We start from the raw sequence: 15,703 nt of genomic DNA, 5'->3' as shown, positions 1-15,703 counted from the left end.
AGGAAGGGAAAACAGTTAAATCGGTACTACTGTGCATGTTTAGATCTTGCAATGTTGAAATGTTCTAGTGGTCTACAGTTGCTGGGAAACCGTAGCTAAAAGCAGCGATTTGTTTTATTTTCCTTATGTTATATAGTTTATTTTTTATTTTTTTATACTTGACTTATACTTGAAACTACTTGTTCACTAATAGTTGCATATGGACTGGGCTGAATACTTAAACAGACAAAGTCAAGGGGGTTGAGAAAGTTGCAAACCAAGAGGATGAGATTAATACTGTAAAGTTCAGTCCTTGTACTCTCAAGACACACTTTGACTTTCTTTTGACTAATGGACTTTATATACCCCATGTGCTGGGTATTCCAAAGCCTATCTATCTATCTATCGATCTATCAATCTACCAATCATGATGTCTGTAGGAAAGTGAAAAATATCATTAATTTCTTGGCCATACCAAAGACAGGACATTATTAATATTTTCCATCAGACTAATGTCACTTAAGTGATACAGAGCACCTATTATAGTTTTACAACTTTGGGCGTAAGTTTTCAACAGGCTAGTGAATATGAAAAAGGCATAAAATCAGGTTGGGTTTCAAACTGTGAAAATAGACTATCAATGTCGGTCATTCTTTTTAAAAGTCCTACAAGACGATCAAAGATTTAATATCTATATAATATCTATGTAAAATCCTAATGGATTCATGCCACTAACAGCCTACTTACTACACATTTGTCAAAGTCCACAATCCACATTTCTGTTCTAGTAGTACATGAACAGATAAAGAATAAATACAGCGGAGAGAGCTAAACGGCAAAGCTAATCCTTCATCCATTTTTATCAATAAAATGCCAGATACAGACAAATGTAAACCTGCCAGACATTTAAAAAACATCATCACTTTCTTTTAATACGTCTATACTAAATACACCTTACTGAGATAAAAGCAATTATAATGTTCATTTTTGATGAGATATTTCATACACCGCAATAACATAATTTTACACGTTTTCCTTAACTGTTGTCGTTGATATTTGCTTTGCTATTCACATATGTCAGGGTTATTATTACCGTGCATCTCTAACAGACTGAATATATATTTTGTTTTCATAAAAATAAAATCAGTAATATGTGGAAGGCGGGAAAAGGATGTGACATATTGTTACCATGGCGACTTCTTAAAACGAATGCTGGAAGAAAGACAGTTGAAGGAATTAAAATCCTCATGAGTCAAATAATGGTAATGACCTGTTTTCATGAGCAGCTTTTATAGGTGGGGTTTTTCCCACAAAGGGTCATCCTCACTGCCCTGGCCCTGCTTGAGGAGGTCAGGAGGGTTGCCAAAGAGATTCCTAAAGGTAAAGAGCCTTCTGCTAAAAAGTGCTGCTCTTGAGGAACAACATGGCATGTTTTCTACCGACTCAGGTGTTTTCACATCTGCTTTTCATTAAATATGTGGGCGTCAGTGGTCGCTGTGTTTGGCAGCATTGGTTATCAACGTTAATCAACTCTCTGTTTTCCCTTATCTTCTACTTCCTGCACAAGTGATATGCCTCTATGAGTCTGAACATTAATCAGTTGTTCCAGTTTTTTTTAAGAGCACTTTTTCTAGACTGAGATATTTTTTGTGTGGTTGTAGACTATTGGAGGAGGGCAATGTCAGTGGGGCATTATCACTTTAGTCCTTCACTAATCTTTCCCGCTGACAATAATGATGACAGACAGGGTGTGTGTCTGGGCAGGTGGTTCAGACCTTTACACTCATAGGAGAGACAACTTAGCATGTTCAGTCACATTTGAAAAAGCAAGAAAATTATATTTCACCCACTTCAGAAATAGTCTTCTGGATCACTAGGCTTCTGGGTAACAAAAAATAGATAATTAACTCTAAAATTAAGATTTATTTTCTTAATATTATTACTTTATAAAGTAGCAGTACCACGCCTTCAGGCCTACTGATGCTCCTAACTACAGAATAAAGGGAGGGGAAGAGATGAGGGATTGGTTGGTGGTAGAGGTTAAAGACACCAGGGGTCTCTTCACAGTCCGCAAGTCCAAAACGAATTCACGGCAACGCACAGTATTATACAGAGCCATGATCGCATGGAACTCCCTTCCCATCTCCAATTACTCACGCAAACAGCAAAATTACCTTTAAAAAACAGATTAAACAACATCTCATAGAACAGCAGGGACTGTGAGGGGACATACACACACACACACACACACACACACACACACACACACACACACACACACACACACACACGACAGACACACTCTAACACACATTATATTTTAGTTGTATTGTTTGTATATTGTTGTATTTTAATTTGTGTGACTGTCCTTGTCTATCAGTGTATCAGTGTTTTGTTACTTGTCATGTTTTCATATTTTTTTTGTGGACCCCAGGATGAGTAGCTGCTGCTTCTGTGAAAGCTAATGGGGATCCAGCTAAACAAACAACAACAAAGAGAGAGGGATTAAATCATCATAGTTTAAGGATAGAAAGAAAACTCCTTAGTTTGAACGTTTCTCATCTTTTCCTTTTGTTTTAATAAAGGGTTTAGTTTCCTCTAGGGCTCAATCAAAAGCTTTTGTGCGCTTCAATTAAGGCTTCTAAGTGTTCAAGTGTTTGGGTGTGAGGCAGTGAGCTGAGGGTGATGGTGTAGGGGCCGGGCCAGGCCTGGTGGCCCCTCATTGGAAGGCCTGGTGAAAGCGTGGCAGGGTGGTCGTGCTGAGGCTGGAGCTGAACACTGGCGGCAGGGGACGCAGGGGCCCTAGACCCAGGCCCCTGCTAGAACCCTGCTGGTCCTGAGGTTGAGGTTGCAAAGAGGTAAGAGGTGCGGCTGCTGCCGCGGCAACGGCGTGGGGCTCGGCGGCATGCAAGGATGACGATGACGAAGAGGAGGAAGAGGAGGAGGCGGCAGACGAGGTGTACCCCATGACTAGTCCTGCTGTGCTCATGGGGGCGTTGTAGGAGGGCAGATTGAGGGGCAGGTAGCTCAGCAGGTGAGAGAAGTCCATGTTAGCAGCGCACAGAGACTCAGCGATGACAGCAGGGCTCTTGGACAGGAGGGGGTCTCCACACAGCTCGTCTGTCAGGCCTGAGGGGTGCTCTGGTCCCTCCTTAGGGGGCGAGGCAGCAGCATGATGATGATTGCCTGAGTGGGTGCCCGGAAGCCCACTCTGCAGATCCATGAGAAAGCTCTCCATCTCCACTTTGAGGGGCTTGTCCAGCAGGTATGAGGTAGATCCCAGCTGGTACTTGGGCGGCGGCTGGGCGTGCTGTTGGGGCTGCTGCAGGTGGGGCAACGGGGGGGAGTTTTGGATGTGGTGGTGATGGTGGTGATGGTGGTGGTGGTGGTGTGGTTGGTGGAGGGGGGGCTCCATGTGGCAGCCCATCCCCATGGCAGCAGACAGGGAGCCGGGCATCAGAGAATGGTGGTGACCCACCCCAGGGTTGGACATGGCCTGGAGGTGGTGGGGGTTGTACATGCCCATGGGGAAGGAGGTGCCGCTGGGGAACGGCTTGGCCATCAGGGGGTCCTTGTTGGGACCCATGCTGCACATCATGGGGCTGAGCTCCTCTTTGACAATGCAGGGGGAGGAGCCAGAGCCCAGCATGTCCGGAGGCTTTAGCTTTAGCAGCTCCTGAGAGTGGCTCTTCTTCACATGCCGCGTCAGGTGGTCCTTCCTGCCGAAGCGCTGGGCGCAGTACTGACACAGGAAGTCCTTTCTGCCGGTGTGGACCACCATGTGGCGGCGCACGTCCTTCCGTGTGTAGAAGCAGCGGTCACAGTGGTCACACGGGTGCTTCTTCTCCTTGGCACCTCCGGAGGACTTGCCCGAGTGGCTCTTGAGATGCTCCAGCAGGGCAGGGGTACTCTCGTAGCTCTGCAGGCACACCTTACAGGTGAGGTCCCCTGCCGTGGCTGAATGCATGGCCACGTGACGCTTGTAGCCCAGCTTGGTGTTGTAGTGCTTGCCACACTCCTCACACTTGAAGGCCTCTTTGTTGGGGTCATGGGTCTGCAGGTGGTTCTTCAGGTGATCTTTGCGGTGAAACATTTTCTCGCAGAATGAGCACTGGTGAGTTTTCTGTGGAGAGTGTGTGGCCATATGCCTGGATAACGAAGAGAAAGAAAGTACAGAGAAAAGTTAGTCTTTGAAAGTGTTTTAGAAGAACTATTGAAGTGTTAAGAGTTTAAAAACTATTGGTGGAGTGCTGTGTTTTACCTGAATAGTTTATATTTGGAGCTGAAGGTCTTAGGGCAGTGTGGCTGGGAGCAGCGGAAGGGTTTCTCTCCCGTGTGACAGAAGGCGTGAAGCCGAAGCTTATCCTGCGAACCAAACAAAGCCCCACACACCAAACACTCGTTGCAGCTGGCTCGCTCGTCCCTCTCTCTTTCTCTCTCTCTCTCCTCCTCTCTCTCCGTCTGTCGTTCTCTCTCTCTCTCTGTCCGTGGCAGGGTAGTGCCGCTATACAGCTTGGCAGCGGCTATTCGTTCCTTGTCCTCCGGCGTCAGTGCGGTAATATGGCGTGGGGCATCGGCGGCAGCAGCTGCCATGGCAGCCCTAGGGTGCTGTTGCCATGAAAACCCGGCCGTGGCTCCCCTGCCTTCCAAGCTCTACGTGGGCAGTGGTGGGGCACAGTGAAGGGCGTGGCTACGGGCGGGGCTTAGGAGGGCTACGGTCTGGGGCTCAGAAAGTGCTGTTGTTGTCAATGTCTGCTGAAAAACAAAAGTATTTGTGTACTTGTTGTACTATGTGAGAGTGCAACTGTGAACATTTTCAAATTCCAGACTTATTTCAATGTTGGTGCGAGAAAGCAAAGCTAAAGCTAACCTCTCTCCTCCAGAACTGGTCCTCCTTCTCTCTCTCTCTCTCTCTCTCTCTCTCTCTCTCTCTCTCTCTCTCGCTCTCTCTCGCTCTCTCTCGCTCTCTCTCTCTCTCTCTCTCTCTCTCTCTCTCTCTCTCTCTCTCTCACCCAGTCCCAACAGCTATGGTTGGGGTTGAGTAGGAAATGCTGCTCTGCATCTTCAGTCCCCTGTAAAGAAAAGAAAAGCAAGAAATCAGTATGTGACTCTTTCTCTTATTTATTTATTTCTGTGTATTCATGTATTTTGGCCAATGAGCCAATAAAGAATATTCCTGATTCAATCCGTATCGCCACAGATCTGAGTTAAAATGTAAAGGTAATGATTCAATCCATATCGCAGAAGATCTGAGTTAAAATGTAAAGGTAATTTCCGATTGAGCCGACATATGGTACTCCTGAGTGGCGCAGTGGTCTAAGGCACTGCATCGCAGTGCTAACTGTGCCACTAGAGATCCTGGTTCGAATCCAGGCTCTGTCACAGCCGGCCGCGACCGGGAGACTCATGGGCGGCGCACAATTGGTCCAGGGTAGGGGAGGGAATGGCCGGCAGGGATGTAGCTCAGTTGATAGAGCATGGCGTTTGCAACGCCAGGGTTGTGGGTTCGATTCCCACGGGGGGCCAGTATAAAAAAAATATGTATTCACTAACTGTAAGTCGCTCTGGATAAGAGCGTCTGCTAAATGACGTAAATGTAAATATGCGGCGTTTCCCACGGGGGACCAGTATGAAAATGTATGCACTCACTAACTGTAAGTCGCTCTGGACAAGAGCGTCTGCTAAATGACTCAAATGTAAAAAAATAAAAATAATAATGAATCCAGCCCCAAATCTGAGCTTATGGACTGATGTTGTTTTTCTGTTCTGAAAATTGAAAAACAGACTTGACTTCAAACTTTTTGACAGAGCAGAGTTCCAGTTCAAACACCAGTTGGGCACTAGAGGGCACTAAAGGACAATGTGGCATAGTGGTACACAAATGAAACGTGACTAATAGGAACGTCTTTTTAAGACTTCATTTCCAGTAGTTGAGTCATTCAGCCATCCCAGTATTTATCTATGTAAAATGGCAATGTCTTATCCACTGAGCGTTAGCCACACGTTATCATGTACAGTACCAGTGAAAAGTTTGGACACACCTACTCATTCAAGGGTTTTTCTTTATTTTTTACTATTTTCTACTTTGTAGAATAATAGTGAAGACATCAAAACTATGAAATAACACATATGGAATCATGTAGTAACCCAAACAGTGTTATATTTTATATTTGAGATTCTTCAAAGTAGCCACTCTTTGCCTTGATGACAGCTTTGCACACTCTTGGCATTCTCTCAACCAGCTTCATGAGGTAGTCACCTGGAATGCATTTCAATTAACAGGTGTGCCTTGTTAAAAGTTAATTTGTGGAATTTCTTTCCTTCTTAATGCGTTTGAGCCAATCAGTTGTGTTGTGACAAGGTATATAGAAGATAGCCCTATTTGGTAAAAGACCAAGTCCATAGTATGGCAAGAACAGCTCAAATAAGCAAAAATAAATGACAGTCCATCATTACTTTAAGACATGAAGGTCAGTCAATCCGGAAAATTTCAAGAACTTTGAAAGTTTCTTCAAGAGCAGTTGCAAAAACCATCAAGCGCTATGATGAAACTGGCACTCAAGAGGACCGCCACAGGAAAGGAAGACCCAGAGTTACCTCTGCTGCAGAGGCTAAGTTCATTAGAGTTCCCAGCCTCAGAAATAGCAGCCCAAATAAATGCTTCATGGAGTTCAAGTAACAAACACATCTCAACATCAACTGTTCAGAGGAGACTGTGTGAATCAGGCCTTCATGGTCGAATTGCTGCAAAGAAACTACTACTTAAGGACACCAATAAGAATGAGAGTCTTGCTTGGACCAAGAAACATGAGCAATGGACATTGGACTGGTGGAAATCTGTCCTTTTGTCTGATGAGTCCAAATTTGAGATTTGTGGTTCCAACCTCAAATTTGTGAGAGTGGGTGCATGGAGAAGGAGGTGTGATGGTGTGGGGGTGCTTTGCTGGTGACACTGTCTGTGATTTATTTAGAATTATATCATTTGTTTTTCAACAGGACAATGACCCAACACCTCCAGGCTGTGTAAGGGCTAATTTACCAAGAAGGAGAGTGATGGAGTGCTGCATCAGATGACCTGGCCTCCACAATCACCAGACCTCAACCCAGTTGAGATGGTTTGGGATGAGTTGGACCGCAGAGTGAAGGAAAAGCAGCCAACAAGTGCTCAGCATATGTAGGAACTCCTTCAAGACTGTTGGAAAAGCATTCCAGGTGAAGCTGGTTCAGAGAATGTCAGAGAGTGTGCAAAACTGTCATCAAGGCAAAGGGTGGCTACTTTGAAGAATCTAAAATCTAAAATATATTTTGATTTGTTTAACACTTTTTTGGTTACTACATGATTCCACATGTGTTATTTCGTAGTTTTGATGTCTTCACTATTATTCTACAATGTAGAAAATAGTAAAAATAAAGAAAAACCCTTGAATGGGTAGGTGTGTCCAAACTTTTGACTGGTACTGTACATCCTCATCATGTTGTGTGCGTGGCTTCATACACGTCCTCATCATGTTGTGTGCGTGACTTCATACATGTCCTCATCATGTTGTGTGCGTGGCTTCGAAACGAACTGCAGGGTGCACAAAGCAGGCGTTGGTTGTGTGTGTGTGTGTGTGTGTGTGTGTGTGTGTGTGGCTTCATACACGTCCTCATCATGTTGTGTGCGTGGCTTCATACATGTCCTCATCATGTTGTGTGTGTGGCTTCATACACGTCCTCATCATGTTGTGTGCGTGGCTTCATACATGTCCTCATCATGTTGTGTGTGTGGCTTCATACACGTCCTCATCATGTTGTGTGCGTGGCTTCATACACGTCCTCATCATGTTGTGTGCGTGGCTTCATACACGTCCTCATCATGTTGTGTGCGTGGCTTCATACACGCCCTCATCATGTTGTGTGCGTGGCTTCATACACGTCCTCATCATGTTGTGTGCGTGGCTTCATACACGTCCTCATCATGTTGTGTGCGTGGCTTCATACACGTCCTCATCATGTTGTGTGCGTGGCTTCATACACGTCCTCATCATGTTGTGTGCGTGGCTTCATACACGTCCTCATCATGTTGTGTGCATGGCTTCATACACGTCCTCATCATGTTGTGTGCGTGGCTTCATACACGTCCTCATCATGTTGTGTGCGTGGCTTCATACACGTCCTCATCATGTTGTGTGCGTGGCTTCATACACGTCCTCATCATGTTGTGTGCGTGGCTTCATACACGTCCTCATCATGTTGTGTGCGTGGCTTCATACACGCCCTCATCATGTTGTGTGCGTGGCTTCATACACGTCCTCATCATGTTGTGTGCGTGGCTTCATACACGTCCTCATCATGTTGTGTGCGTGGCTTCATACACGCCCTCATCATGTTGTGTGCGTGGCTTCATACACGTCCTCATCATGTTGTGTGCGTGGCTTCATACACGTCCTCATCATGTTGTGTGCGTGGCTTCATACACGTCCTCATCATGTTGTGTGCGTGGCTTCATACACGTCCTCATCATGTTGTGTGCGTGGCTTCATACACGTCCTCATCATGTTGTGTGTGTGGCTTCATACATGTCCTCATCATGTTGTGTGTGTGGCTTCGAAACGAACTGCAGGGTGCACAAAGCAGGCGTTGGTTGTGTGTGTGTGTGTGTGTGTGTGTGTGTGTGTGGCTTCATACACGTCCTCATCATGTTGTGTGTGTGGCTTCATACATGTCCTCATCATGTTGTGTGTGTGGCTTCATACACGTCCTCATCATGTTGTGTGCGTGGCTTCATACATGTCCTCATCATGTTGTGTGCGTGGCTTCATACACGTCCTCATCATGTTGTGTGCGTGGCTTCATACACGTCCTCATCATGTTGTGTGCGTGGCTTCATACACGTCCTCATCATGTTGTGTGCGTGGCTTCATACACGTCCTCATCATGTTGTGTGCGTGGCTTCATACACGTCCTCATCATGTTGTGTGTGTGGCTTCATACACGTCCTCATCATGTTGTGTGCGTGGCTTCATACACGTCCTCATCATGTTGTGTGCGTGGCTTCATACACGTCCTCATCATGTTGTGTGCGTGGCTTCATACACGTCCTCATCATGTTGTGTGCGTGGCTTCATACACGTCCTCATCATGTTGTGTGCGTGGCTTCATACACGTCCTCATCATGTTGTGTGCGTGGCTTCATACACGTCCTCATCATGTTGTGTGCGTGGCTTCATACACGTCCTCATCATGTTGTGTGCGTGGCTTCATACACGTCCTCATCATGTTGTGTGCGTGGCTTCATACACGCCCTCATCATGTTGTGTGCGTGGCTTCATACACGTCCTCATCATGTTGTGTGCGTGGCTTCATACACGTCCTCATCATGTTGTGTGCGTGGCTTCATACACGTCCTCATCATGTTGTGTGCGTGGCTTCATACACGTCCTCATCATGTTGTGTGCGTGGCTTCATACACGTCCTCATCATGTTGTGTGCGTGGCTTCATACACGTCCTCATCATGTTGTGTGCGTGGCTTCATACACATCCTCATCATGTTGTGTGCGTGGCTTCATACACGTCCTCATCATGTTGTGTGCGTGGCTTCATACACGTCCTCATCATGTTGTGTGCGTGGCTTCATACACGCCCTCATCATGTTGTGTGCGTGGCTTCATACACGCTCCTCATCATGTTGTGTGCGTGGCTTCACACACGTCCTCATCATGTTGTGTGCGTGGCTTCATACACGTCCTCATCATGTTGTGTGCGTGGCTTCATACACGTCCTCATCATGTTGTGTGCGTGGCTTCATACACGTCCTCATCATGTTGTGTGCGTGGCTTCATACACGTCCTCATCATGTTGTGCGTGTGACTTCAAAACGAACTGCAGGGTGCACAAAGCAGGCGTTGGTTGTGTGTGTGTGTGTGTGTGTGTGTGTGTGTGTGTGTGTGTGTGTGTGTGTACATGCATGTACATGTTATGAAGCTGGATAAGGCTCACATAATCCTAAAGAAAACAGTGAATCACACTCGGCCCCTAAGGTATGACGGGGGGTGTTTACGCCATAAATGACTGGCTGCAGCAGTACCTGTCTATCTGCCGAAGTTCTTCAGATTCCTCAAACCACCTTTTAAATAAGAAACAACACTGGTCTAATTGGGTCAGTTTAAAATGAAAATCCAACCGTTTGTGAGTGATACTGTAGTTACATGTCTGGATAAAGTTTCATTTCTGAGTGATATTTCATATAATAATAATAATAATAATAATAATAATAATAATAATAATAATAATAATAATAATAATAATAATATGCCATTTAGCAGACGCTTTTTATCCAAAGCGACTTACAGTCATGTCAAGCATGGATACATTTCTTACACCACGTAAGTAACCCCTGTTGCACCATGTCTTTCAGTCACCTCTTCAGCCTCGAGGACCCCTCTCCTCCCACACAGCTAAGTCACATGGTCAAGTCCAAGGTCACCCTGACCTGGCTCCTACTAACCACACTGTCACCTGTGCCCCCACTCTTGACACACACTGGAAACTGTTGAGCGTGAAAAACACAGCAGAGTTGCAGTTCTTGACACAAACCGGTGCGCCTGGCACCTACTACCATACCCCGTTCAAAGGCACTTAAATATTTTATCTTGCCCATTCACCCTCTGAATGGCACACATACACAATACATGTCTCAATTGTCTAAAGGCTTAAAAATCCTTCATTAACCTGTCTCCTCCCCTTCATCTACACTGATTGAAGTGGATTTAACAAGTGACATCAATAAGGGATCATAGCTTTCACCTGGATTCACCTGGTCAGTCTATGTCATGCTCATAATGTTTTGTACACTCAGTGTAAATAAGTGCGTGCACACACTCACATACGAGACACACACACACACACACACACTAACCCTGTTCCCACTACCCCCTCTCTGCTGATAGGTGCACTGTGATCTCTGGGATTCTCTGAGAGAGACTGAGAGGGTACAGGTCTGAATGGTATGAATATATGAGAGACATCAGTGTGTGTGTGTGAGCCATTGTGTGTGTGTGTGTGTGAGAGAGAGAGAGAGAGAGAGAGAGAGAGTGTGTGTGTGTGTGTGTGTGTGTGTGTGTGTGTGTATGTGTATGTGTTTATAGATGTGGTTAAGAGTAGCTGACAGCTGTGGCGTGGTGGGGAGCCCATTACACAGCAGGATGGGTTCAGGGGGGATGACACTCCTCCCACTGACCAGCCCCAGGGAGTCCTGGCCTATTGTGGAGCCGCACAACAACGCACATTCCTGGCTGGCATCACACGGAGTACACTACACTGACCCCATGACCCCTGACCCCTGCCACACGGAGTACACTACACTCACCCCTGACCCCTGCCCCACCTGTCCAGGGCATTACATACCTAACATCCAATAACTAACGCTTCCTACATCAAACACCTAGCATCTACACCAGGACCAGCCCCCTTCAAAACTTAACAACAAGACTAGTTTCTGCTATGCCATTTCATCATTTCAGGACTAATAACGCACCACCACCAACACACAACTGAGCTCCACATAAGACCTCTTCATCAGCCCCAAAATGTATAGTAGTAACCAACACTTCCATCAATCCCTACTTAGAACTACCCCGCCATCTGACATGAGAACCTCCCGAAACTCAAAGGAACATCCTCCTTACCAGCATCTCCATACGCTCTCCATCTCTGCCGTGACTAGCTGCACCCCTTCATTCCATTCCATTAGAATAATGTACAGTTCCCATTCTAAAAAGCTGCCCACACATCAGTACAGTACGTGCAGTGAAACCATACAGATTGCTTTCCGTCATTTATCATCCACTAACAGCTTCATACTGTGTGGCCTTCTGGTCTTTGAGATGTGTATGGATTACACACGCTACGTTCCTCTGATGATTTAATGTCCTTTTACTTAGTTCTTTATTTGTCTTTGTTTGTTCCCCCTGACACATCAGGTTCCGCCTCTCGCCGGACCCGGCAGGGACCACGGTGTGGGAACCAGATGCTCCCTGGTCGGAACCTTCATGTCCAAGCACTCCAAGCAACAAAATGGTGCCAATCTCTCAACCACCTAACCTTCCAAGTAGTCAGCATAGGGGTCAGGATAGTGGTCAGGATAGTGGTCAGGATAGTGGTCAGGATAGTGGTCAGGATAGTAGTCAGGATAGTGGTCAGGATAGTGGTCAGGATAGTGGTCAGGATAGTGGTCAGGATAGTGGTCAGGATAGTGGTCAGGATAGTAGTCAGGATAGTGGTCAGGATAGCCATAGCAAAGCAGAGTGAAGCACCGCAATGCTTTCCCACTGGGCGCACACTAGTTGAATCAACGCTGTTTCCCATCATTTCAATGAAATTAGGATGAACCAACGTTGAATTGACATCTGTGTCCCAGAGAATGGACATGGTAACCATTGCCCAAATGGTTCTGTATATTCACTGGGAATGTCTATAAATAATAAGCCCATGCACAATGATTTCATCATGTGGTAGCATTGCCTACCCAGGGGCAGAGTAAAGCATTGCCTACCCAGGGGCAGAGTAAAGCATTGCCTACCCAGGGGCAGAGTAAAGCATTGCCTACCCAGGGGCAGAGTAAAGCATTGCCTACCCAGGGGCAGAGTAAAGCATTGCCTACCCAGGGGCAGAGTAAAGCATTGCCTACCCAGGGGCAGAGTAAAGCATTGCCTACCCAGGGGCCAGGGGCAGAGTAAAGCATTGCCTACCCAGGGGCAGAGTAAAGCATTGCCTACCCAGGGGCAGAGTAAAGCATTGCCTACCCAGGGGCAGAGTAAAGCATTGCCTACCCAGGGGCAGAGTAAAGCATTGCCTACCCAGGGGCAGAGTAAAGCATTGCCTACCCAGGGGCAGAGTAAACTACTGTCCACGCTGACAATTGTCAGTGCTGAGTGTTTCCATGCATTGCAGACAAAAATAGAATCTACTGAGATAGCAAATCTGCATGCAGGAAGAGTATCGCATCACAGGCCCATCACAAACAGGCCAAAACAATAGGACTACCCCTGACAGAGAACTACATGGACAGCAGGATGTTGTTTAACAAGACTACGGTGTATAAAAGGTTTCTCTCTGAGAAAACACTTTCACATGCAACTGTCTAGTCTAAAACCTAGAACAGAAATTCCCCTCCACTTTCCAACTGTTCAAGTGTCTTTGGTTTTGTCCAAGATGAAAGAGCTTCCACATTCCTTTCCTGTGGGGTCAGGGGTCATCTTGTACACTGCCCTGGCTCCTGCATGTGGAGTTGTTTTAACCCTTTCACAGTCACAAGAGGCGCTGCTGCTGCTGAAATGTGGTGCGCTAGGCAGCACTAGGCCTGAGGGCAGTGAAGGCAGCGAGGGCAGTGAGAGCAGTGAGGGCAGTGAGAGCAGCGAGGGCAGCGAGAGCAGTGAGGGCACTGAGAGCAGCGAGGGCAGTGAAGGCTGTGAGGGCACTGAGAGCAGCGAGGGCAGCGAAGGCTGTGAGGGCACTGAGAGCAGCGAGGGCAGTAAAGGCTGTGAGGGCACTGAGAGCAGCGAGGGCAGTGAAGGCTGTGAGGGCACTGAGAGCAGCGAGGGCAGTGAAGGCTGTGAGGGCAGTGAAGGCTGTGAGGGCAGTGAAGGCAGTGAGGGCAGTGAAGGCTGTGAGGGGAGGGAGGGAGGGAGGGAGTTTCACTTGCAACAGTGGAATTCGCCCTTAGCGATAGTGAAGTGACTCCACAGTGGAGGTTGGCAAGTCATGCTTTACTAACCACATTGACAAAGAGTGACAGGGGAGGAAGGGGGAGACCCTCCTACAGGCAGGACCAGATAGTCGTGTAGAAAGGGGAGTGAGGAGGGAGGTGTTCCGTTGAATAGCATAGCTCCTTGCATAGCCAACTGCTCAAACAAGACTAAGTACGGTGGCCAACAACAATGATCAATGCAGTGACCAACAAGTTCTGAAAGTGTGCTTATGAGGCTGCGGTCAAGTTCTCTCTCTGAATAAGTCAACCCAATCCACTCTCTCAACACTCTTTCTAAAATTTCTCACTTGTCTCTTCCTCACTACTTTCCGTTCTCCCACCATTCACAGAAATGGTCAGGTTTCAGTTCCTCTAGTGGGTGTTGGCTTTGACAGCCTGGTCTCATAGACTAGAAGTAACATAGTATACGTAAATCCGGGACACTCAAATTAGTGTATGTTACGTTTGGTATGGTTACATAAGACAGAATGTTACTTAAGGCAGAAACGAAAGTAGGGTGGTTGGATGGGTAGGCGTGTAACGCAAACGTCTAGCAACCCAAAGGTTGTGTGTTCGAATCTCATCACGGACAACTTTAGCATTCTAGCTAGTTAGCAACTACTTAACATGTTAGCTAACCCTTCCCCTAACATTAACCCTTCAACCTAACTCCTAACCTTAACCCTTAACCCCAACCTACCTAACGTGAACATCTAGCAACCCAAAGGTTGTGTGTTCGAATCTCATCACGGACAACTTTAGCATTCTAGCTAGTTAGCAACTTCGCAACTACTTAACACGTTAGCTAACCCTTCCCCTAACCTTAACCCTTCAACCTAACTCCTAACCTTAACCCTTAAACCCAACCTACCTAACGTTATCCACCTAGCTAACGTTAGAGTTAGCAACCTAGCTAATGTTAGAGTTAGCCACCTAGCTAACGTTAGCCACAACAAATTGGAATTCGTAAGATAATGTCATACGAAATGGATGATGAACATCCACAAATTAATACATACCATACAAAACGTAACATATCATAGTAAATGTAAATCCGGGACACTCCAATTAGTATGATATGTTTTATTTGGTATGGTATGGTACGTCTACCCCTGAGTCCTGGTTGGTTTTGACCTCCTGGTGTGGATGATCATGTAGAGTTGGTGGGGGTGGGGAGCGGGGACGGAAGAGGAACCCCTCCTTGGCACGCCTGAAGAAGAATCTGTGCCAAACCCTCACCTTCCCGGCAGTTGGAGCCAGTGGGCCTGGCCAGACAGCAGGCAGTGGGGTCGGGATGTGGCCAAACAACTCTGCGCTCTTCCTGGGCTAAATATAGCCCGTGTGGTCGTGGCTCATCTGACAGTTACAGAGGAACACCTCCATGAGGGCTTTCGCTCTCTCAGTTCACTTTTCACTGTTGGATCTTCCAAGTCAGTTTTGTCTTTCTTTCTTTGGATTTTAGTAAATCCAGCATAAAAGTATTAGTGATTGAAACCCAGGGGAAGTATTCATTTTCACACTAAACAGCCATGAACCCTTTCACATGTAAGCCAACAATAACACTCATTGACAAATCTGCGGTAACCAAAGAGATTTGAAACGGGTATACTCTCTGGCTCTGGGCACTCTCTCGTGTTGTCTCTACTACTGTGTGTGTCTATGTGTACATCCTGTAACAGTGATGGTAAAGGAAGGTCACCTGGGTTGTTGGGTTAGTCTGAGTCCATGCTGCTTCCTTTACACTGAGATCTGTTACACCACATACCCTGCAGACAGACTCGCTGAGGTAATCATGTGCTTCTCATCTCACACACACACACAAGATGGCGTAGGTCAAGGAGATCAAACTGTCTAATTTCCTCAGAGAATAACTTGTCCTCTATGTATGAAAGCTCACAGCGTCTGTTCATTTCTGGCTTTGATAAGCAGAATTCCAGTTCCTTTTGTATGTTTTGATGTAATTCTATTTTTTTCATCATCTGGGGCTCTGATTTGGA

The 15,703-nt window shown here is 46.4% G+C and overlaps 1 protein-coding gene across 4 annotated transcripts in view; it reads right to left on the bottom strand.

Annotated features, from left to right (window-relative positions):
• Positions 1-2,417: 2,417 nt before the first annotated feature.
• Positions 2,418-15,703, bottom strand: part of plagl2 (pleiomorphic adenoma gene-like 2) — a 42,969-nt gene continuing 29,683 nt past the window's right edge. The window contains exons 2-4 of one of the 4 annotated variants that reach the window (XM_041845286.1): positions 4,992-5,051; positions 4,241-4,734; positions 2,418-4,127 (exon numbers count right to left, since the gene is read on the bottom strand). In XM_041845286.1, coding sequence (XP_041701220.1) covers positions 2,699-4,127; positions 4,241-4,572 — 1,761 coding nt within the window. In that variant the 5' untranslated portion in view covers positions 4,573-4,734; positions 4,992-5,051 and the 3' untranslated portion in view covers positions 2,418-2,698. Of the gene's footprint in view, positions 4,128-4,240; positions 4,920-4,991; positions 5,052-15,703 lie in introns of those variants that run through there. The other 3 variants (XM_041845287.1, XM_041845288.1, XM_045207303.1) reach the window with 3 other exon arrangements.

Source organism: Coregonus clupeaformis, chromosome 24 (assembly GCF_020615455.1).
Source record: "Coregonus clupeaformis isolate EN_2021a chromosome 24, ASM2061545v1, whole genome shotgun sequence".
NCBI lineage: Eukaryota > Metazoa > Chordata > Actinopteri > Salmoniformes > Salmonidae > Coregonus > Coregonus clupeaformis.
This window is presented reverse-complemented; position numbering and strand designations above follow the sequence as displayed.